Genomic DNA, 24,771 nt, shown 5'->3' with positions numbered 1-24,771 from the left:
ACTTAGAGATGTATGTTCAAAGATATGGAACCAAGTGAATGCTATATCACCATTTCTAACACCCTCTCAAAAATGAACATAGGCTTACTGTTGGCACAAGATATTAGCACAGTGAACCGTTTGCATTGACAGACTGAATGAACCGTGCGTCCGTGACCACTTCGTCGTGAATAAAGGATATGACTTTCATCATTGGACTACATGGGTTCAAGACCTTGGTCGACTACTTTGTCTCTTACCTCCAAGTGTTTCTTTTTTTTTTCCCCCTTGGCTCCAAGCCACACTACATAACCCACTAATCTAGACATTGGCACATTTTCAATCAAGTTCAGGTATAGATGTACAAGTGACCTTCTATGGTCTACACCGTGGTTCAGTTTGGTTGAAGATTTGCCTTGGTTTAATTTGCCGAGGAAGACGCCATCTCCAAATATTAAGGCACAGGTTTCAAATAACTTTTGTTAATAAGCCATTGACAAAATTGAGTGCCTGGATGAAGATCTTCTAATGGAACATTTCTACACTTGGTCTGCAATTCCGAGAGGTCAAACAATGATCCTACGGATCGTTCTTGCAACAATCCGTGATGATAACCGTCCTGCTATATCTGCAGGCATCAGTAGAACTTCTTGACGTGCTTCAGGAGAAATCTGCCACAAACTTTCAAAACTTTCAAACAGCACGTAAGAGACAAATAAAGATGAAATACGAAGTGCGACATTAACTACCTCGCTAAGGACATCAAAGGTAGATGGCAGGAGATCCTGCAAACCACCTAGTTGATGAAGCACAAGCAAAGCCTCCTCTTCAGGAGTTCTAGTCTCTGCATCAATGTCAGTGACCCCGTTTACCTGGGTTTACGAAAATACAATGGAAATACATCAGCACCACATATTCCCTTTTGAAAATGCTTGCAACCAATTGATTAATTAAAGACCCAAGTTTGTGGTCGGCCCCACTCATCCAAACTATATGCAGCATACACGGTATATCAAATGTTAGTTCATATTATAAGAAAACCTGGGACGGTGCACAATCCACGGAAACTATTTGAAAGATGAAGCAGTTCAGAACCGCTTCCAATATTGTGAAACAGGTTCCTTGAAGGGACATTTGGACGAAGGAACAGTTTGTGGTGGCCATTTGATCCGCTCCAAAAATTGAGACATGGAGCACTAAACTCAGTATCGTCTAAATCCGCTCCAATTTTTAGGGCAGCCTATTCGGACACTCACAAACTATTCCTTTGTCCAAACACACCCTAAATAGACTAGGAATGTTTCCTCAAGAAAAATAAATGTGTTTCCGTATTAAAAAGTCGCTTCGTCATTTTCGAAAAGAATGAGAGATCCATTTCCTATTCACCTGAAACCTGTTTCTTATGTAACTCTTCACCATTTTGGAATTTTTTTAGCTTATTTGTTTTGAAAGGGTACTTTAGCATGCAGGCGGCCCAATTTTGCAAGAAAATCGTTCGATGCTACCAACGCGACATGGGCAAGATCAAAATTCTAATTAACGATGGCAGCTGGAGAGAGTCCTTAACACAGATTCTGCACAACAGCAGTTTAAGCGAAGACCCCACTCAATGACATGTATTCCCAGCGCCCTCAGGTTTCAGTCGTCAAAGGCTGGCCGGCCCCAGAAGCTGTTCATCAGCCTTTTTTCCTCGCCGGAGACAGACACTGTAGACACTGGTATACTCCTAGAGGAAACTGGAACCCTTCCCTGGAACCCTGGGATTGAGTTAGGATCAGTCCTCTGATGATCCCCATTTTTTGCTGTAAATTCTCTTCATTTTGATTTCGATTAAAAGGCGGGGGCCTAACCCCCAGGCAAACTTTCTTCGAAAGGGTACTTTAGGAAAGATTCTAAGAGAAAAGACGGTTTTCAAGACGTTATCTCTTCGCAACTTAAAAAATTCCTGTTTGTCTCTTGAATGCTTCCTACATAATTAGGCTTCCTGCTTCCCTCATTTACAGGCACCTTGCTTCCCCTCTTCTGCTTCTAGAATAACTATCCACTTCCATCTATTATCCTCGTAATTATGATTAGATCAGTCAGCTAGCAGCTGACTAGTCTCAGAAACATTTGTTAACTATAAAAATACTTATTTCAGAGGAGGTGAATGAGCCATATTTGGTAGCTGGACTGGTGGTCATGCTGTCATAAGCTGCGGATGTAAGGTTCAAGCTAAGAGGAAGCTGTCGCTGAACATGCCAAGTGAGAAAAAGAAAGCAATTGGTTCTACCTAGAAAAATAATGCACCTATGAGCCACCTATGGTTGTCATAGAAGCTTTTTTTCTTTATTTTTGCCCTTGCGGACATCTGGAGACAGGTTGTGGTTGAAACTTTTTCATTTTTCCCCTTAACAGACATCCGGAGAGGATCATATGTTAAGATTTCTCACATAATGTAAGTGGTGGAATAGATATAAATAGCGAGTGTAATATGAAAAAAATGCTACACAGGAAAATGAAAGCCCACAAGGAACTAGCAATGAATCAGGTAATACCTTTTAAGCTATAAATATATCATGCTATAACTAGATCATGCTATAAACTGAAAGACGTAAAGGTTAGCTGGCACTTACTGCACTTGGACTTTTATTCCGAGAAAACCTTGCTATTAGTGATACAAGGCGATTTAATGTTCTCAAATTTGAGATATCTTCTTCTTCCATGGTGGAGTATGACCACAAGGGCAAAGTAAAAGGCAACGTCATAGCACGAGAAGCGATAGAATTGAATGCTGCAACACGGAGTGCATCAAGCCCCTGCACATATTGCCGTCATGCATTTTTGTACTGTCACATGCTCCACCAACAAACCCAAAATCAAGTACTGAGGCACATGGGGTGAAGGTGACAGTTCACAATTCTAACTTCGATTGTTGCCCCCCAAAAAAATAATAATAATAAAGTTTTAACATGCAAGATTTAGTCAAATAGCTAAGATGTCATATTGATCACATGGATGGATTACAAGGTTCTAATATCGACAGAGACAGAACAATTGGACTTCTCCAAAATAACAAAAGGAATTCCAGGTGCCAAGATCAAGCCCTAGGCAAGCCAACATTATTTTAACAGCTGGTACAGTAACGATGAAAATGACTCTCTTTAGTAAAGACTATGAGCAAATGCCTGAACCAAAATATCAGATTGCATGGTACAGAAGGAATGTTCAGTGATGATTCTTATAATAATAGATAAGAAAAATGGCATTATATCAAATTACAAGTTAATACGCTTAGGCACCCTATCAACGTGAAAAATGTTAAATTGACAATGATAATACAATTTAGATGAAGAAAAATGAGAAGTTGAATATCCCATCTACAGGGGTTTTTAAGCTTTATTGACGTTTCTTAAGAAGAACAAGTAAAGTATTCATTTGAACAATGTATCGTTCTAAAGATGAAAAAAAGAAAAAATGAGAAAAATATATTTGAACTAAACAACGTAGACCACAATCACCACAAAATTATGACAATAAGAGAAGACCAAAAAGATTACCTTTGTTATTTCTGTAAGGAGTATGTCCCTCAAAAACTCTCCCTGAATGCGAGGCAGAGGTACAGTTATTACTGGTTAGTTTAGAACAGAAAATTTAACAAAAGATAATGATCATAGAAACTTCTGTAACATAACTAGCACCTTTTCACTCAAAGTAAAATAAAGTAGCTGCTTTGCAGCCATTCTAGAGTCACGACCAGCCTCTTCTGCATCATTCCTTCTGAAAACTGTCCTAGTACGGAGGGACTATAAAAGAGATAAAAAGTAAAATATCAAGAAATGGACATTTTATAAGGCCTGCAGTAGCAGGCAACCTAGGTATTCACAACTTTTATCCAGCCAACATTGAAGGTGGTGATAATATATATGCTTTTGGGTTATGCAACGGAAATAATGCTTACACGCTTTTTACATATGCCTAAGAAAGAAGAGGAAAAACAATGAGAATATAAAAGTTAAGCACCGCTTGATACATGCAACAGTACAAAAATCTCAGGCATTCATGTATGAGAAGCCTTTACAACAAAACAGATTCTTCTCATTAGAAATTCAAAGCCCAAAGCATTTTGGACTTAATCATTTATCAGAAACAAGTGAAACAAGAAGGTATTGGATCTGCCAAAACGAAATATGACCAGATGACCATCAAAGGACGAAAGAATGCTATTGGACTGCCTGAGAGACGATACTTGAGAAATTAGAATAGATCTTAGATCTGACGAGCCTACTAGAAACAAAAACCTCAAACACCGCTTAGTTCTTTTAGTATCTATATGATATAATTAAAGCAGAACATTACAGATAAATTATCCATGGAGCTAGAACTACCTGATAGAAGCTATCAAATAAAGATAAAGCAAAAATTGAAAGAAGATCCTCAAACAATGGATCGTTACTAACCTCAGAGAGTAAGGAGTCCAGTCGGTCGATTCTAAATGTGCCATCCTATTAATAGTAAAAATGAAAGTTTGAATATCATTTTGCAAAAGAAAAAGGACTTTACTGATGCATGCATGAATATATACCACACTCTTGTGAACATATAATCATTTATGTGAGCTAGAAAACTAAAAGAAGCTTACCTTATAAAGAAGAGTTTCAAGTGTAGATCTGACGTTTGGAGAAGCAGCAGTAAGTACTTTCCGTGCAATCCAGGGGTACGCACTACTTAAAACTTTGTAATTTGGATCAAAGCTTAGAGCAATTCCTTCCAGTACCGCAAGACTGAAATACAAAATGAAAAATTCAGAGTAAAAAAGGACCAAATCTAGAACTGAAAAATTTCAAAATCAAGGAGTGAAAACGATTAAAATTCAAAGGAAGGTCACCGATAAGCTGCTGTCACACAATTGTTTAGAATATCCACGTAGATTCCCTCAACATTTCAAGCATTGCCACAAATATTGGAGAGATTTTGAAAAATACTGAGACATTGCCAAAAAAGAAGAAGAAAAGTTTCCAAAACATCACAAAAAATAAATATCACAATTATATGATATATCCTCAACATTTTCCCTTCCTTTTTAAAGAAATTTTTATGTACTTTAAGTGTATGTTTTCCATTTGTTGTTGCTTTTAAAATTTTAAAAATATTTTGAATCTTCATCGGTATTTTTGTAAGAAAACAAATAAGAAATTTCGTAATATTTTTAATATTCTTCATATTTTATAATATTTGTAATTTCTGAGACTTTTCTCCAGAAAATCATATTAAAAAAAAATCCAAGACAAACCTTGCCAATAGATACCCAAGAATGAAATTGGAGACAATGATTTCAAGATATCCACATGGTCGTCCTTGAGAAAGAGTACCATACAGAAGCAAGAGAAAGAAAAAAGCAAAAACAGCAAAGCAATGTCTAAGAAATTAGAAAGTTCAAAATGAACATAAAAAAAGAATTTTAACAATTTCCAGTGGATAAAAAGTACAAATTTCTAGACCACAGCAAGAATTTAAGAGAATAGTAGTTCTTCAATTATGATACTTAGATAGGAAGGTTAAAAAAAAACTACACAGTCGACCATGGTTAAATGATAAAAAAAACATTCAAGGTACCAGATTCTTACCTTCGAATAACTAGTGAAAAGTAAGATGGTATCTGAAACTTAAACTTGTACCTGCACATAAATATTCAATAATTTTAAGTGATAATAGTATATCTAAATAATAATACAGGATGAAAAAATGAAGGGTCACTTTTAACAAAAAGGATACTGAAAACAGGAAGATGCTAGTAGTTGGGAAACAGACATGCATAATATCACTTACATGTGTAATCTCAAGAGACATACTAATGATCACAAATTGGAAAATGAAAGTTGATTAGCATGAATAACGTTTATGAGAATGCCAACTCATGTACATGATTGTGAAGCAACGCCTTAAAATCTAAAAGCTAAAGATATATAAGAAAGGTCAGTGACTACAGAATAAATAAGGCATGAATATGCGCCTGCATACCACAATTTTTGAACAGAAGATACGAAATATAGAAGGAAAAGGAAGGAGCAATAGGAGAAGAGTAAAGTGATTATTGAAACAGCCGTTTCCAAAGGACTTAGGCCTTGAAACCATGCGAACAAAGTTTATATCCAGTTATCAATATTATTCTGCCAGTTTCTCAGTAAGGTTATCTTGACAAATGACAAACTAGCATATATATATATATATATAGCTCTCTTTCTCTCTCTCTCTCAGAGGCTTAATAACTTTTAAAATAAAAAGGAAAAAGAAAAAAGTAACTGAAAAAAATAAAACAAAAGCGGCAAAGGATAAAAATAAAAAAAAAGGGAGGGTAGAAAGAAAAAAAAAGATCATACCCCATGATGCTGTGGATGCGGGTGTAAATACAGGAACTACATATATATATATATATATATATATATATATATATATACACACACACACACAATAAGATTTTAAGCAAATAGACATATACGTTCACTATTTATCTTCATAAAAAATAAATCAATGAAAAAGCTCCAAAATAGATCAAAAAGTACAAAATGTGATATTGCCATGTCCCAGTCTCCCACCAATATCGACAATGGGTACACCACCCTTTCATTCATGTCCATGTAACATAGGATGGAGGGAGCCCATCTTGCCCACATGTGGCAATGAGATGGGATAGAGGGGGTTCACCCCACTCTTTCCCACCTTTCTCTCTCTCTTTCTCTTTTCCTTTTTCATCTTTTTCTTCTTCTTCCTCCTCCTCCTTCCTGTCTCTCTCTGGCCTTCTTCTTCCTCCTCCCCGTCCATCTCTCTCTTTTTGTAATTGTCTTCTTCTTCCTCTTCCTTATTTTGCGGATGGTTGCAGAGTTGCACTGGATGATCTGTCCGCTGCCAGAGCTGACCGTTAATAGAGGAATGAAGAGCAAATGCAGTTGCAAAGAAAGAATGCAAAAGGAGAGAGGTGGGGCTGTCACTTCGGTGCAGGGTATCAGTACCAATGCAGATGCGGGATGAGGCAAGCTGCAAAAAATTGTGGGTCTAATGTGGCGAGATATATATATATATATATATATATACACACACACACACACACATAATTTATGTTAATCTCATTGAAATTCAAAAATTTAATTAAATAAAATAATGAAAGGATGAGCGACCTAGTTGTCCTCCTCAAAGGAGGAGAGGACAGTCAACAGTTTTAGCGTTCCTTTAGAAAGGATGACCAGGTCTGTTGTACCAGGGCTGTCACCATCATTAAAAAGATTTAAAATATAGACCGATACAAATTGATGTCCTTTAAAAAGGATGTCAAGCTTCTTGTCCTCTGAAAATGACCCTCCCCTTAAAAGAGATGGAGAAAGAAAGTTGGAAAGAGAGAAATAAGAGGGAAAAAAGGGGAAAGAGAGAGAGAAGAGGGGAAAATAGAGAAAAAAAAGAAAAAAAACAAGAGACGGCAGAGTTAGCATGTGCCCTGTCGGGGTGAATCCACACCCCCCTTCCCTGCTCTCCAATTTCTTTCAAAACTTTTTGTTTAAAAAAGTTGGACCATATAAGATCAGTCAATGTTGACCAAGTCCGTTTTCTAGAAAAAAGACCTGTGGTGTGCCCATACTCATTGTATTGCATCTAACTCATGGTTGACCCAAGTCAAGTGCACACTTAATTTTGGATAACAAGTTTGATGAGGTATGACTGGCTGCACCCAGTGCTTTTGACCAGAGACAAGTGCACACTTAACTATTAAAGAGGAGCACTGAAAAAAAAGCTCATTACTTTAATATTTCCAAGAATTTTGTCAACAGAAAGAAAATTGCAAATATAAATGCAATTGCTCCATTGACTAGTATATTTTTCCCTTTTGTGAAAATTACCGTTCTTAATAAAACACTAAACCAAACAACAGTTTCATTAGTAAAGCAGCAAATCGCTCCAAATTTTAATGTACATAAAGTGTTAGGCTCCACCGACTTAAGCTTTTCTTTCCTTTTCCTTGATGGTGACTGTTGAGCGCGCGATAGTCCAAGCAGAACCTCCAATTTCCATCATTCTTCTTCACTAGCAGTGCTAGTGAAACAAAAGGGCTATGAATATGTTGGATGATCCCGCTGTCTAACATTTCACGCACCAGCCTTTTGAGGATTTTGGTTGATCCTTGTTGTATCAGTAGGGTCTCGTCTGCATTACGGTGGTCCCTTGTTTAGAAGAATTCGATGTCACAGATGCGCCATGGAGGAGGCCTGCCGGCATGGCGACACACCTTGGAACTCCCGAATCAGCTCGCTTAGCTTCTGCCTAGATATCATCGACAAAGGAGTCACCTGCTCTCTTCGCTGCCCTTTTTGTAGTCAACAGCAGGAAGGAAGCCGTAGGTCCCTTCATAATCTTCAATGCCGATTCCCCTATCACGGGTTGTGGCAGGGTAGCCACCAGCGTGAGTTGAATTTCGTCACCCTTCCTAATGTGCATCTTCATACCTATAAAATCCCATATCACCTCGCCCAATCCCCGCAGCCACTGTATTCCTATTCCACTGGGCACCGGTGGCCTTGAATTTCTAATACCTCATGTCTGCATCGACCTTTGCGCTTAAGGGTACTCCCTTCACCTACCACCACGTCGAAGTCTGGTTGGATGTGTCCACCTCATAGCCTAGCATTTTCATGGACTTTCTTTGAGATGAAATTATGGGTGGATCCAGTGTCCACCAACATGCTGATCATCCTTCCTTTGAGCCTCCCCTTCACCCTCATGAGCTGAGGAGTTGCGTCACCCACTAGGGCATGTAGGGAAATCTCCGACGCTCATTCCTCCAGTGGCCTGAATAGTTCCCCTTCTCCTTTCGGCTGTGCCTCCTCTTCTTCGTTCGACAGCTCACCTTCCTCAATCAGGTACATGTGCAGACATCAACAGGCATGCCCTGGCATCCGGTGCGATCGCAATGGAAGCATATGCCTCATCTACGCTTCTCCTTTATCCGTTCTGGAGTAAGGTGCCTCACAAACGGTTTGGGCACAGAAGGGAACGTGTTGTTGGCCACCGGTGGTATTACCGTTCCTACCTGCCAAATCTTGGAGAGCTCGATGTTGTAGTCGTGATACGCCGACGGTCCCAAACAAGTCAAAATAGCCTCCACCAAGGTTCCCAAGCTTAGTTTCCTCTACTGTGTCAGGATCTACCGATACCAACATATAACGAGGCCCTCAAAATGCACGGCGGCATGGCTTACCCGTGCTCCTCTGCAATTCCTTGGCAGTCGAAATATTGCTCCGATTTGAAGACCCAACAATGGATCTTCTCCTGAGAATTTGGGGAATTCCATCTTCGCCGGTTTTCCAGAGATCCCACCATGGGACGGGTCCCCTGTCTCCCTACTCCTCCGGCCCTCAGATTCAATGCGGTCAGTACTTGAAGTGCAGTGAGCACCTCCCTATTGAAGCATCTCCCGTGGCAGGCCCGTGAGATTCTGCTGGTCGGTGATGGCGGTGTTGAACTTGGCGTCGAACCAATCCAATGTTTTGTCTAATATCCCCAACGCTTCATCTACCCTTGCCCATTGAACCTCTAGCACCACCAGGGTGTCCTTCACGGTGACCCTCTCTGCTATGGCTCTAATACCTTGTTAGCCTCAGGCTAACAAGGGTTTCCTTGACACACCACCCCCCAAACGGAAGCCCAACTTTAGGAAATGTTTATCTTCATTAGGGTTAATCCATGGCATTACATCTGATATATGTATGTAAGAGTACGCTTTGAGTGGGTTGTGGGTTGTATCTTGCTCCATGGAGCCCCCCGACCCGACTCCCTAATAGCATCTAAGCTGTCAACATAACATAACGTCAAGTAAAGGAAACAACATCAGTAAGGAAAAGGAAATAAAAGGTTAAGGCCCGCTATCCGACTTGAAGCCTAACATAAAGCACGAGAGATCCACCATTCATGATAACCAAGACGATTTGGTGTTCTACTTGTAACTTAGTGTTTCAAATGAAGATGCAACAGCCTACAGCAAAGAAGTCCATACATGGTGCGGCCCAAATTTCCTGATAAATCACCAAAACTAATATTCCGAACTCCTTTTGAAACAGCATTCTGGAAAACACCTATCAGAAGATGAACTTTTATTAGATATAGTGAAAGAAGACTAATTTAAGCTAAAACATTTGCCAACAAGTTTCACACAAAAATATACTAATGCGAAAACCAGAACACCATGAAGAAATTGGTCCAAAAAACCTCAACAAAGAACACTTCCAGAATTTTATGCATTGTGATGAGTTTAGTAGACACAAGAAGCAATGCAATGGAAACAAGATTGATTAGGGTTTGGATGACAAGCTGCCTAAAATAGAGTTCAAAAATAAATGTGTTTGGACATAGACACATTTCATCTCGTTTATGTCAATTTTTGGTACATAAAGAACATTGGTTCTAAAACTGGTAAGACATTCAATCAAAACCAGGAGAATCCAACTTAACATTAGGTGCCCAAGTGTTGGCAATGATTATGGCTCAGATGAACCTCATTCCAACATGGCACGGCATGTCTGATTATAATTACTCTGATGCAGTAGATGGTGCACTAAGTTTACCTGAGCGGTTTAAAACCACATAAAAGTTCATGACTGTATGGTTTGACCTATGGATCAGACTAAACCATTTCCTGTCAAATGTCAATTCATGCTATCTTTTTTTTTTTTCCCTTGGACCAGTAATAAGACTAAAATGAATCGAATTTATGATGGTGCCATACTTTGAATCCGCAACATAAACATTTGAAAAGAGAAAACCACAATATGCAAGAACGTAAAATGATTTTTTATTTTCTTAAGGAAAAAAAAAATCAAAGAAACAACAGCCATGTAATAGATATCAACAGAAATTAAATACAACCAAAACACTATCAAAGCCTTTAATGATGTGTACCTGTTAAGGCACTAGTCACCTCACTCTTTTTTGCAGTTGGAGGAAGAAGCCTAGCAAGAAAATTTGCAAGTGCGCCATTAACATGATGTTACTGAGAAAATAATTTTTTTCCTTCTTTATGACATTATATTACTAATCATACTGTTAGACCACAGAAAAAAGGTGGCATGTCCTCACCCAAGTGTGACAAAGTCATAAGCCAATGCATCAAAATCTCGACTAACGAGATGCACACAAGCTTCGACAAATCCATCACGTAATTCTTCTTTAAATTCACCCATCATTCCAAAATCTAACAATGGAAGAAATTCATCGACTATTATTTTAAAGAAAAGATAGCAAGATTACAAATTATAGAGGCATTAGGCTTTTACATTCATGAGAAGGGTACAAAATGACACTAATTCCTCCAGAAGACAACAAAAGACACTGTAGAAGCCAGAAACCATATACACCCAAACGTGTGTATAATGTATATCATGTTTCTTCATGAAGGGTAATTAGATTTATGAATGGTGGTATAAGAGACAAACAAAAAGGGCAGCCATTTTTGAAGAAACATCCAAAGCATGCAGATATGTTTTCTCATTTTTGCAATATGATATTCCATTGTAAATGTAAGAATATTCATTTCCCGTGTCTGCAGATCGATCAAAACATGCTCCTCTAGTCTCATCATGCAAGGAAAAGTTATAACACATGCAGACACAAGCATCTGTTCTGCAACCATCTGTGAAAGGAAGAAATACTGGTTTCCTCACTGAAATGGATTCCCAAATTCACCCCACAGTGCCCAAACCCAACACCCCCCCCCCCCCCCCCCCACACACACACACGCACACACCCTTTTCTCTCCAAAAAAGAAACACACAGTTACACAGAAGCATCTCTTCTGCAATCATGCAAGCTGTGACATGTATAAATACGGATTTCCTCATTGCAATGGATTACCAACCACACAAGAATTAATTTTGAAATTCTTTTGATCATTCAACTCAAAGAAGTTATCTAGAAAGTCTTTGGAGCTTTTTGACAACCAATCCTGTTTGTATTGCCGATATTCGAATGACAGTTAGTGGGTGAAATGGTAGGAGATCTGCTTGCACATAGGGTGAAAATTTCTGAAACCTTGGTCCTTGAATTTTGACGTTTACTTATGCATGCATACTTTCAATATAAATGCAAGCTGTGTCAAAGTTTCAAGTCATGCACTTCAGTCATATTTCTCTTTTCTATCATGAATCCAACATATAGATACCCAAAAAAAAAAAAAAATCTATGGCCAACATCAATCCACTCTACAACTTAAAATGATAACCAAAATTAAGTATGAAGTAGTATAGGCAGCAATCTTGGGGCTAAAATGAATAGATCATAAAGGAAACAGATCTACATTCGCTTAAAATGTTAATTTATGAGGTGGCTACGAAAATGTAATACCAATCATAATGAAATACCCAAGTATGCCAGCTTCCCTTCTGAAGTGCGTAAAAGATTTCCAGGATGTGGATCAGCATGATAAAAGCCATATTCCAGAAGCTGAGTTAAAGAAGAATACACCCCAACCTGCTCCAATATATATACAGTTATACACCTATAGTTGATTAATGGAATCACCATACTGTAACTAAATGAATAAGAGAAATAGTCAATTTTCAACCTCAATAAGGTAAAGATCTTTTACTTCTGATAGCTTTTGTCCCTGCACAAAACAAGAATATCAACTCTTTGTTTGACTAGTGCATATTGAACCATTGTACTCAAGAATATCAACAGTGTGCACCTGAATCCACTCCATGGTAAGAACTTGACGAGTGCAGAGATCCATGTACATGCTTGGTACCACAACATCTTGCAGATTGCCATACAATTCTCTAAAGACCATATAAAATTCACCAGAGATCATCACATAGAGCTTCTCCATGTCATTTATGGATAACTAGAAGATTAGGCGCAATAAAGAAGAGAGACAGATAAATATAATTTGATTTAGAGTAAGGCAAATGTGATGAGATAAATATACAGTAGGTGAATTACTTTTTAACTTGATTTCTATATGTCTTTTGTTGCTTTTGACAATTCAACTATTGTGACTACCCATCCATTCTTTTATTGATTTTCTTTTCAGAGACTCCTTGAACTGATTCAAACCAGCTAGTCTCATCAAGTACTTTTTAGAAGATTTACTGACTTATCACTGACTTTCAATATTGGTCGTATAGAAACAAAACCTTTTGAAGAACCTAATAACTATTGATCATGAAGAGTTGATACCAGGTGCATTCCCATCCTCCAATAGACAAATACTACTCATATTACACCTTCCTCAGTTTCCCTTGTGTGCATTTCTGTCATCATCAACATAGATAAAGCGTGGGAACATCCTCATGTTTTGGCTCCTCTTGGAAGCAATGGCATAACTGAGTTTTCATTGCTTCAACATAATTTTCACTGTGCATGGCCTAAACCTGTTGTCAGTTTTCAATTAAGGCCAAAATCATGTTCAGGACTTCCAGAAATTGAAACTCAAATTTACTTATGTCAGTAATAATACTGCTTAGTCATGATAAATTATTTTTTTCGGTGATCTTTAGCCTCTTAGAAGAACTGGTACTACAAATCCCATGTTATACTATTTAACAGGTCATTCATCATTGTGCTTGTGTCACAAGGTCTCTCAGCCACTTTCTTTGTAAGACTGAAGCAAAAAAAGTGAAGGAAAAAAATCCAAGTATATCTAACAAGATAACAGGACGTCAATATAAAGCCATATTGAATCAATAGATAAATGTGAAAAGGTGATAACTGAATTCAAATCCATGCACTTTCTACCTGAATTTCTGACCATTTCTTGCTTCTGATCGATAATCCATTTCCTAAACACAATATAGTAAACAAGAACTTAAAGGTTGTATATAATCATATGCAAAAAAACAGACATGTATCCTTGGATTTTTTTCACATGAGCCAATGAAGAATACCAAAAAGGAAGCCAAAGTACAAAGCATTATACATAACCAAAGCTCATATCATGCCTTCACTAATCAGATACTTCAAAGATTAACTTTTGCTCTTATAATCTTTAAGAAATAAAAGAAATAAATAGATAGGAAGACCAAGAAAACATGCATGCAGAATGTCCTGACCCATGCTTAGAGAAAAGAGAGATTTTTCATTCTTCTGGCTAATCTTTATAAAATGAATATCAGTCATGAATCATTAAATGTGGTTTTACCTATAATGACATTTTAAGTCACCGAAAGATGGAAAATGTGCACATACCTACGTCACACATGCATAAGGTGTGTGTGCATGTATATCTATCGATCTATCTATCTATCTATCTATATATATATATGTAATATATATATATACATGTGTGTGTGTGTGTGTCTATGTACATATGTATGAGTGTATGTGTCTATATATGAGAAAGTTCAAAGTAATAAGAATTTTTTATAAACTGTAAAATAAGCCTCCTATTGAAATAAAAGAGACCTGGAATCTTTATAAGTGAGCCATCTTTCTGCTAAAAAATATTCATTGAACTCACAATTCGTTAGATGTAAGTAAATGGATCCTGGCTATTCAATCATTGGATAACCAGAGAATTTGAAGAATCTTTTTTTTTTTCTTTTTTCTTTTTGTCCTTAAGGTGGAGAACTGAACAGGAGACAAGATTCATATGACAAAACGTAATTAATTGAGCTTATGCCTAAGCTTCCAAAAGTACATGAACAGCAGTTTGATCTCCATTGGCATCTGCATTGAATCCCTTACGAACAACTAGATGTAAACAAATACCTTGCCCCTCCACTAAAAAAGGTTGGAACGCTTGTATACCTAATCTATGCAAAGTGAGTGTTATTTATCATCCTAGCACGGAACTATTTCTCCACAGGACCTCTCCTATAGTATCATCACCAGTATTTTTTAACCACCAAATTTATCAGTAAAACCAGAATTATTAAGAAGTGCATTTTCTTTTGATGAGATCTAATACGTGAATTTTTTTTGTAGTAATTATCACAGACATAAATAGACTCAGCAATTGGATTATTGGAGTCATCATGCCATCAGCTTGGGTTTTACCCTGTTAACTATAGGTATTCTTTTAGGGGTAGGGGATAATGAGGCACAGGAATTTGCACCCCACAAATAAAAGTTTGTGAGGTGCAAATTCAAAAACTATGGCTTCTATGGGATTTCTTATAATTCCAATTTGCTAATTTAGTGATCCATCTATTAGGAAGAGGGCTCCATAATTATGGTTCATCCACATTAAATATCTAATTGAAGAAAACAATGCAGAACATGCTTGGCATTTGAGGTCTTCAGGCCAGATCAATCAACAGAGCTGTGGTGGTGACATCTCCTTCCATCCAATTGTTTGAAGAAAAGATTTTCTTGGAAATTATAATAAATAGAGGTTTAAAACCCCAGAAAAAAATATCTATAAGTCCCTAATTGCATAAAAACCTTAACCCTCAACCCAACATATTGTCATTCACTTTTCAGCCATGGCCCTCCTTCTCCCTAAAAGCCAGGTAGGGTCCATCATCTTTCTCCTTCTCCTCCTCCTTCCTCTTTCCTCTTCTTCTTCTTGTTTCTCCTTCTCTTCATCCTTCTTCTTTCTTCTTCTTCTTCTTCCTCCTTTTTCCTTTCTATTTTTGTGAAGAATGCAGCCTCCAAGTAGCAGTGGTGCCTGCATTGACATTATAGCAGGTGTGGCATCCAAAATGGTGCATTCATGTGACTGAGGCATGTGCACCTTGCAATAAAGAGGATTAATATCAAGTCTATCGTTCCAAAGTAAATAACACATGTGGGACAATATACTATGTTGCTTGAAAGTGCATGACATACCCCTAACACAATGTTTCTTTTCTGATATCCTAACCTGAGCTAATATCAAGTCTATTGCTCTAACATAAACATTACAAGTGGAACGATATATTATGCTGCTTGAAAGTCCATGACATACCCCTAACACAGAAAGCTTTTCTGACATCTTATTCTGGGTCCTTTTATTACAAAACATTGCCATTCTTTACACAGTACAATGTTTGACATGAAATTTCTGCTCCACGCTAATCTGTTATTCTTTAGTTGTCTCGATGCATTTTCCTTTCACATAGATCTCACAAAAGTTTAGTGTGAACTTTGCAAGCAATTTTTTGAATGCAGTTTTTTATTCTTCAATACTTCCATAATTTGTATAAAGCAACTGAAAGCTGTTAATATAGGCATACTAATTAAGGAAGAACTAGAAATCATACCCGAAAAAGACTTGCTGCCCATTCATCAACAACAGCCTGCTTAACATAATTTTATTAGTTCACTCAATAATCAATACCTTTAACAAAAAATTACCAGTGCAGCCACCAATCTTGCCATCCATAAGCTACATAAATTCATGATAAACAAGAAACATCCAGCTCTAAGATAGAGGTATTACAGGAAGGTTAGTGTTCAATTTTGCTGCTTTTCGTATTATCCCTGCAAGATAGCGTAAAATAAAGATATCTAATGCAATAGCAGCTTGAACACCAGGTCTCTGAACCTTGACAGCAACAAGCTTCCCGTTAAACCTTAGCCTTGCTTGATAAACCTGACCAAAGTTCAGAAGAATTGAATTTTAGTGGTGAAGCAAGTTCCTGGCCCTGTTACAAATGTTACATGGATGAAGCCTTAGCCTCTCAATTTACCTGTCCCAGGGAGGCTGCTGCAACCGGGTTTGGTGATATTTCTGAAAAAAGCAAATCTATTGGCAAACCAAGTTCTTGCTCCATTATACTGAAAGCAACTTCTGAAGAAAAGGGTGCAATTTGATCTTGCAGTAATGACAGCTCTTCAAGATAAGCTGGTGGAATGATGTCCTAGAAAAGAATTTGTGCAATAAATAAGAACAAGATGAAAATCCTAAACAATGACATGTTACAGAGTAAGTGAAGAATCTACAGGCAGAATATCCAAAGGATGAGTGAGAACACTTGGATTAATGACCACAAAGTGTAACCAAAATCAACTGAACTCATAGTCAAATGCAGCCTCCAGCACTTAGAGAATAGTCAAAACCAACACTGCAAAGAAAGCACAATGTTCTAACAATGTATTAGTCCCTTTCCTTTGCACTCTTAACTACCAGCTTCCTCCAAAAATTTCGGAGGCACAAAATGCTATCTTGGTATATACACTCTTACAGTTTACTCTAATTTCAAATGCAGTCTTGCAGCAAATTCAGCGAATAATATAAACCAACACAGCAAAGAAAGCAAAATGTTCTAACAATGTAGTAGTCCCTTTCCATTGAATCCTTACTACCAGCTTCATCCAAAAATTTCCAATGCACAAAATGTTATCCTGGTACATAGACTCTTACAGTTTTCTCTAATAGTTTTGCAAGTGGATAACTTGAAGTAAAAAGCAACAGATGACATGCATAAGAGTGTCACCAACCTTACCATAAATTTAAATTTAAATGGAAGACAGTGCAGTAAATGCTGAACGGCATTCATTTCTGATGTGTTATTGACCAAATAAACTAGAAGAATAAACAATTGAAATTCTTTACTCGTTTAAACAATAGAAACTTTTTACTCCAGTAAAAAATGGAAATTCAAACTTACAGCCCGAGATGAAATGGCCTGCGCAACTTTGACAAAAGCCTGTCAAGAACATATTTATGTCAAATATCACAAATTTCAGCAATTGTAATTACGTGTCAAAACTATTATCAAGCACATGGCTGCATAATTTTTATAGTTTGTGTAGCTTGCTAGTGGACTTTCAAGAAAAAACGTACTGGTCCAAGCTCCACTAGTAATGATCTAAGTTCTGCTGCTCGGACCTGCAAAGAAGAAAAGAAAGCATGTCACATGCCAAAAAAAGATGCAAAAAGAAACTTCCTGACAACTACAAACAGCTAATAACAAGTACAACTAATCAAACTGCATATACTAGTGGCTGAATGGGAAGCTCAAGTGACCTAATAACTAACAGTGGAAGAGTTTGTGTTTTGTTTGAACTTTTCTACATTCATATTTGCTTAAGGATAATGCAGGAAACATTATAAAAAACAATTGACCGATTGCAAGCTAGTTCCTTCTCAATCCATAACATAAGAAAACTGAGCATGGCATTGTGTTCTTTCTTGGCAAATGTTTGTTTAAGCACCCCCACACACAGTGGTTGCTATATGACTCTCACAAATGGAAGGATATTATGCTTTTCTTTTTTGTTTAATTCACTGGTTCAAATGTTATCTAGGATGTTGACTTAATACCACAGTCACATCTTTATCTCCATATTCCATCAAAAAATACTTGACCGGCTTCTTGTTAGAATACAAGAAGCAGATAAAAAAGTGGTACAAGCAAAGATCAGTTGCAAACAACAACAGATGACACCTCTAATTTAAAAACTGGCATGATTGAGGAAGATGATGACAATGCATAATCAAGTAGCAGTTAGGTTTTTGGCTGCCATTGTTCTAAAGCATTCTAATAAAACTGTTCTTTAATCTGGGTAATTTGGATCATTGAGCACTACAAGACAATATTGTTTTGTACTTACACAATATTAAGCATTGTGTGACTTGTTAGGTTAGCTTTACTGTTTACCATGCATATCCTTTCATAAATTACATTTTTCTTGAAAGACATGCATACCATCCAAAGCATCTATTCTGATTACTGGATTTTAGATGTTTTATGTAGTCGATAATTATCTTGTATGCTATAGCATGTCCTTATTCTGCAATGACATCATTGTTCTATTGTAAACTTTTAGGAAGCTTTTGAGAATCATTGAGATTTTTCAATTTTAAAAATATGGCTTCCAGACATTACAATTCCTATCATATTCTTGGTCCGAGAGATATATGCTCTGTACAACCTTAAGCTGTTCTATATCTTAACTATGAATGGTAACAGAAAGGGTTTCTGCGAATAAATCTTTCTTAGCCTACGCTATTGTTCTTAATTAGCTTTAAGTACTGCATTTTTAGTTTATTTGACTAGCCTTCGCCATGCAAGCTAGATGCATTTTGGTTTCATTATGAAAGATATTTAGGTTAGATTTCATACTTAGCATTTGGACAAATTTTTTGTTTTGTCTCCATCTCGTAACTACATTTCAAGAGCCTATCACGCGATATTTTTACAACAATATCCATTTGCAGATTGCCCATGAGTGCTCTGCATATCGCACTCCGTGGGTGAACTAGAAAATCCAAGTTGAAGGAGGCATAAGATTCAATGCACGCAGTGTACAGCTTCTGTTGTAAAGCCAAAGCAATGAGAGACTTTCCTGCGGGCAAGGAGAGCAGTACCCAGGTGTTCCACTTTTGCGCCAAGGGACGATTAGAAGAGAGCATGATGGTCGGCTGTATCCCCAAGTGCAAGAAACATGAATGGGTTTCCCCGTCATTGGAAACCAAAAGAACGTCCTTCGACAGACACTCTCTTGACCACCTTTGATGCTCCAAGCATGAAGCAGGTTTCACCCTCTACGCTACCGCCTACTTAAAACCCTCCACCATGATCAATGACCCACACTTTCTTGACCATCTTTGATGCTTCAAGCAACAAACAGATTTAACCTCTACGCTACCACCTACTCAAACCCTACGACCATGATCAAATGACAATCTCTTGACCACATTTTATGCTTCAATCAGGGAACAGATTAACCCTTGGCTACCACCTTCTCAAACCCTTCGGCCATAATTAATTACCACCTTAATCAATGCAATCATCAATTACGTCGTGCTTATTAACTTTCTCAATCCACCGGCTCCTCTACTTGCTCGGCGTAGACTATGCTTTATATATAAACATCGGATTTTCAAAACACGAGGAGTGTTTCCCTACATGGGCAATCCCCTTTTGCTTTCCCTCACAAAAGTACCTTCAAACCAAATAATTCACAATTAATGCTTGTTAGTTATGTCTAGTTTCCCTTCCCCTAGATTCCACAGAGAAGTTCATCATCCAAACATGTAAAAGAATATGAAAAAGACCAACAATTTTGAAACGGACCACAACCTGAAGCAAACAACACCAAACGAAAGGCTCTCACCTTGAACATCTCATCCGATCGACCAATGATTCCATCGATATAACGTACTGCAAACCAGCGGCCGAACGTTTGAACTATCTGGAGGAGCCGGCGGAGGAGGAGGAAGGGCCTGCGGCCGTAAATGGCGGCAATCCTCGAAGTATCATAGTATTCCAGGAAAGCAGCCTCAGAGCCCGCGGTTCCCTGGAAAACGTATCCAGAGTACTTGGTGAAGGTATCCTCGACGTCGTTGAGGGCTCTTGGTGAGGGAAGGAGCGAGCGGCAGCGACGGGGAAGGAGTCGGGAGAAATGGCGGGAAGAGGAAGGAGGGAAGGAGAAAGAGGAAGAGGGAAGGACTTCCAATTCGGGTGAAAGTATGGATTTGGAGGGGAGACCGAAGCAGACCGCCGACGGACTCGGCGGAGAGTGCAGTATCATCTTCCTCCTTTTCTCTTCCTGCTTCCGCTCTCGTCAGGCGAGAAAGATAGAGCGCGAGTTTTGATCAACAGACACGTTCAGTCCCGCAACGGATAAACGGCGCATCCTTTTTTTTTTCCCGAAAAAGGCCCGCCATTCCATTTTTCTGCGTCCATGGATCAACCACGTTTTCTATCTAAGACGGCGAATTTCATTCCGAGGCCAATCTTTTGATCCTAATGCCAAATAGGCCTCGCGTACTTTGCGGGAATAAGCTCGCGACTATCCTCATCGGCAAAGCGATAAATTGTCTCCATATTGTGATCGCATGATCTTAAATTATGCCCGCAACTTCGATACCGTGCCCTTTGTTTATTATAATTAATCAAACAGTTTCAAGCCAAAAAGAAGTTTTAAAAATTTACATGTAGATTTAAAAAAAAAATTATTTATCTTATATAAAAAATTTAAAAAGTGTTATTTCGATTATTTTCAAAGTTTTAAAACTGTAATTCGACTGAAAATAGTTTTAAAATTGTAATTCGACTATGTCCCTACTAATGTGTAATGAGTTCAATTTATTAAAATAAGAATTAAATCAAACTAAGGCCATATTTTAATTTGATCGAGATGAACCACATTTCGGTTGGCCTCTTGTTCAACTACTTTGCCTTAAAAAGGTAAATGAGTTAGATCCCGTATGATATAATTAGTATATTACCACATTTGATTGTTAAGACAGTGGCTAATCATATTCTTAGTTTACGTGGACATTTTCTGGTCTCTCTATTAGCTCATCACTGTTTTAGACCATTTTTAATCTAAAACAAGCTGCACTTCCTTTTCTCTCTCTCTCTCTCTCTTTTTTTTCAATTATGCCTTTTAAACATAGCTTGAAAATGGCCCATTCTTGCAAAAAGGCTATACATCGCAAAGAATTAACAAAAAACAGCATAAAATGGAAAATTTGAATTAGAAATTTGTATCTCCTAAAAAATTATTCGTGATTTTTTTGCACTATCATATGTTTAAAGAGACAAAATATATAAATTATATGTGCCATCCATATGGTTAGGTAGAACCCTACCGAAAACATAAGTAAACTTTCCAATATTGAATACTTTTATAAAAAACAACTTAGAAATTTTAGTATTGAACCCTCACAACATTGAATAGTCATATTTAAGTATTATAACATTGAGCAACCTTGATATATATATATATATATATAGGAAAATTGATATCAGTAGGCCACCTTTATGATGTGATGTTTATTTTTTATTGTGTGTCATTAAATACCATAGCAAAAGATGTATCCTATCACTGACAAACGTGACCAAGCACATCAAAATTTCAAATACCATTGAAGATTAGAATATTTATTTGTTCTCTAAAATTTTGAACATATTTTCCTTATACATGTGATTTCACACAGGCATTTCTAGCTATAGATTCAGTTCTAGTGTGGTCTAGAGGTTTATCATCGGAGGTAATCTGAATTGGACGTGTTTAGTAGCCAAAAACTGGACACATGACACTTACATTGATTTTGTCACTTCGCCTACTTCGTTTGTTACTTCTTAGGCTTACTGTTGTCCTCCCATTTTAAGACACAGAACATTCTTGTCGATTCATTAATTAATTTACTTTTCTGAAACCGAATACTTATGAATAATCAGCATTCTGGTTTATGTTTCATTGGAATGATGAGATTAAGAACGATTCAATGAGAGAGAGAGAGAGAGAGAGATTTATCAATCCACTTTGGCAAAAGCATCTCAAGCATCTCTTTTATTCGAAACCAGACATTCAGCATGAGGGCATGACTCATCAAAATCCCCTTAAAATTGAGAGATGCTCCATCCACAGAAGCTTAAAGGGCAGCAGCAGCAGCACGAGGGATGGCCACAACACAGAGAGGGTTCTTCATCTCTGAGGATAGTTTCAGCACCTCCGTCAGGTCCACCTCCTTGCCAGGCGCCTTCTCCCAGCTGAAATGGTGCACCAGCTTGGCCACCCACAGGCTGACGGTGACCAGGCCCAGGTTCTTGCCAGGGCACACCCTCCTGCCGGCGCCGAACGGCGCCAGCCTCAGGTCGTTCCCCCTCACGTCCACGCATTCCCCTCCTTCCTTCTCAACGAACCTCTCCGGCTTGAATGTCCCGGCGTCCTTCCACACGTTGTTGTCGTGTGTGATGGCCCACATGTTAACCATGGCCGTCGTCCCCGCCGGCACCACCATCCCGTTGCTCAGCTGCACGTCGCTCGTCGACAGCCTTGCCCACGATAGGAGAGGGCCGGGAGGGTGCACCCTTAGCGTCTCCTTCACAACCGCCTGCAGGTAAGGCAACTTCGCGACGTCGGTGTCCTGCACGCTCCTCTCCTTCCCAACCACATCATCCAACTCCCTCTGAAGCTTTTGCTGAATATGAGGGTTAAGCACCAGCTCTGCCATCACCCACTCGGTCAGAAGGGCGGTGGTGTCAGTTCCCCGAAAAATCATCTCCTGCAAATGTCATGCACATATATAATATCAAGCATGAACCGATAGATCAAAAAACATGAATCGATATGAGTGACAATATGTATCAGTTTTTCCGAACTAGCATCAAAACATGAATCGATTCATTTAATCATAGGGAAAGAGAGCAAAAAAAATGATACGTACCCATAGCACTGCGATCATGTCGTCCTCTTGGAGCTTCTCCTCGCCTTCCAGAGAGAGCAGGACGTCAACGAAGTCAGCACCATCGGCGAGGTTGGAGCCGGATTCCCTCTTGAGTTTGTGCTCCCGGATGATGCCTTGGACGAAGGTTCTGACTCGAGGGACGAGAGCGGCACAACGGGCTCTAATGCCGCTGGGGTCGTAGAAGAAACTGAGCCATGGCAGGAAGTCGGACCAGTTGAAGGAGCCCAGCAGGTCGAACCCCTCGCGCACCATCTCCCTCAACTCCGTCACCTCCCGATCCTCTGCGGACGAGGAAAGGTCGTAACGCCGGCCGAAGACGCTTCCCATTATGTTGTTCAGTGCGGCGCCTTGCAGGTGGGACCTTAGCGACACGAAACCATTGTCCCTTTGCTCAGCTGCGATAGCTTCGAGCATAGCGGAAGCATCGGCCTGGCGACCGGACTCGTGGGCAGCAATGCGTCGAGGGGCAAAGAGATGTGAGGATGCGATCCTACGGAGGAGTTTCCAGTAGAAGCCACTGGGGGCGAAGCCCATGGCCCTCTCGAAGAGCAGCTGACGGGCAGACAGCTTGATGGGGCGGTCGGCAAAGTGAGGGGAGGTGAGGATCTCCTTGGCCGTCTGTGGCTCGGAGGCGACGACCGCCGGTGTGGAGCCGAGGCTGAAAGCCATCAGCTTCTTAGCATTAAGGCGGTGGGCCATGGCCTGGAGGGTGCGGTGGGCGAGGCCGACACTCAGGACGTGGAGGCTGCCTACGATGGGCAGTCCCCTGGGCCCGGGAATGGAGACGGCGCCGCGAGAGTTGCGGCCGTTCTTCCAAGCGGCGCCACCAGAGGAGAGCCACCAGGAGACAGCGAGCGTGGCGAAGAGAGCAATTGCAAGCGAGAGAAGGGTGAAGGCATCGCAGAAGCCGAGGGTCTTGGAGCCGACGAAGGCAGAGAGGGTGTAGAATAACCAGCTGGGGTCCTTGCTTGCCTGGGAGGAAGACAACCCAACATCCATCTTCACTTCAGGGAGAGTGGAAAACGGAGGAGGAGAGAACGAGGTGGTGGGTAAACGAAAGGGGTGGCGGTGGTTTAAATAGCGAACCAAATTCACAACGCCCCTTAATTGGCAGGTGCTGCAAAAATGGTGTCTCATTAATTATGATGAATTAATTTATTTGATTCTTAGTATCGGAGAATTGGTCATTTTGCCGGAGTGGTGACATTTGGAAATGCTCATAATTAATTTTTTTGGGTTTCGTGTGCAGTGTATTTGGCCCTAGTGACCGGATTTAATTCAAACAAATGTTGGTTTTGTGGCTTATTTGGAAGGCTTACAACATCGGAAAGGAATAACTTATAGATGAAGTTATATAGGAACAATGAGGTTAAGCAGTGAAATTTGGAAAGTCATGAAATTAATTTTTTTGGGTTTTGTGTGCAGAGTATTTGGCTCTTTTTCTTGAAGGTGCCAAAACCAGATTAAATACAATTAAATATTGAGGTTTTATGATTTATCTCAATTAATTTTTTTGGGTTTGTGCAGAGTATTTGGCTCTCATGAAATTAATTTTTTTGGGTTTTGTGTGCAGAGTATTTGGCTCGTTTTGTTGAAGGTGCCAAAACCAGATTTAATACAATTAAATATTGAGGTTTTATGGTTTATCTCAATTAATTTTTTTGGGTTTGTGTAGTTTTTTTGGGTTTTGTGTGCAGAGTATTTGG

General features: G+C 39.0%; 2 protein-coding genes across 3 annotated transcripts; both read right to left on the bottom strand.

Moving 5' to 3' along the window:
• Positions 1–39: 39 nt before the first annotated feature.
• Positions 40–20,498, bottom strand: LOC116258677 (uncharacterized aarF domain-containing protein kinase At1g71810, chloroplastic). Of its 2 annotated transcripts, XM_031635975.2 has the most exons (21): positions 19,981–20,496; positions 17,705–17,749; positions 17,529–17,567; positions 16,608–16,778; positions 16,358–16,510; positions 16,179–16,214; positions 13,732–13,775; positions 12,683–12,773; positions 12,560–12,601; positions 12,357–12,465; positions 11,077–11,191; positions 10,900–10,949; positions 9,998–10,076; positions 5,586–5,636; positions 4,601–4,742; positions 4,419–4,463; positions 3,660–3,764; positions 3,519–3,560; positions 2,595–2,777; positions 729–851; positions 40–650 (listed from the first exon to the last, which is right to left on the bottom strand). In XM_031635975.2, exons 1-21 carry the CDS (start codon positions 20,395–20,397, stop codon positions 546–548), a joined length of 2,187 nt encoding a protein of 728 aa, XP_031491835.1. In that variant the 5' UTR covers positions 20,398–20,496; the 3' UTR covers positions 40–545. The 2 variants fall into 2 exon arrangements, with proteins under 2 accessions (XP_031491835.1, XP_031491836.1); XM_031635976.2 differs by lacking the exons at positions 40–650; positions 729–851 and having other exon boundaries at positions 2,678–2,807; positions 19,981–20,498.
• A 1,751-nt stretch (positions 20,499–22,249) lies between these two features.
• Positions 22,250–24,093, bottom strand: LOC116259571 (cytochrome P450 78A11-like). The gene is made up of 2 exons (XM_031637427.2): positions 23,045–24,093; positions 22,250–22,882 (listed from the first exon to the last, which is right to left on the bottom strand). The coding sequence occupies exons 1-2, from the start codon at positions 24,062–24,064 to the stop codon at positions 22,250–22,252; spliced, it is 1,653 nt and encodes a 550-aa protein (XP_031493287.1). The 5' UTR covers positions 24,065–24,093.
• Between the last annotated feature and the right edge of the window lie 678 nt (positions 24,094–24,771).

Source organism: Nymphaea colorata, chromosome 8 (assembly GCF_008831285.2).
Source record: "Nymphaea colorata isolate Beijing-Zhang1983 chromosome 8, ASM883128v2, whole genome shotgun sequence".
Classification (NCBI taxonomy): Eukaryota; Viridiplantae; Streptophyta; class Magnoliopsida; order Nymphaeales; family Nymphaeaceae; genus Nymphaea; species Nymphaea colorata.
The sequence above is the reverse complement of the archived record's forward strand: the minus strand, read 5'-3'. Positions and strand labels throughout refer to the sequence as shown.

Bases quoted from the DNA above. Each gene is read 5' to 3' on its own strand.
- LOC116258677 (XM_031635975.2), bottom strand. From the start codon at position 20,397: ATGATACTGCACTCTCCGCCGAGTCCGTCGGCGGTCTGCTTCGGTCTC. The intron at 17,750-19,980 runs GTGAGAGCCTTT...TCTTCTTTGCAG, and splicing joins GATCGGATGAGATGTTCAAG to GTCCGAGCAGCAGAACTTAG. The intron at 10,077-10,899 runs GTACACATCATT...ATCTTCTGATAG, and splicing joins GGTGACTAGTGCCTTAACAG to GTGTTTTCCAGAATGCTGTT.
- LOC116259571 (XM_031637427.2), bottom strand. From the start codon at position 24,064: ATGGATGTTGGGTTGTCTTCCTCCCAGGCAAGCAAGGACCCCAGCTGG. The intron at 22,883-23,044 runs GTACGTATCATT...TGACATTTGCAG, and splicing joins ACATGATCGCAGTGCTATGG to GAGATGATTTTTCGGGGAAC.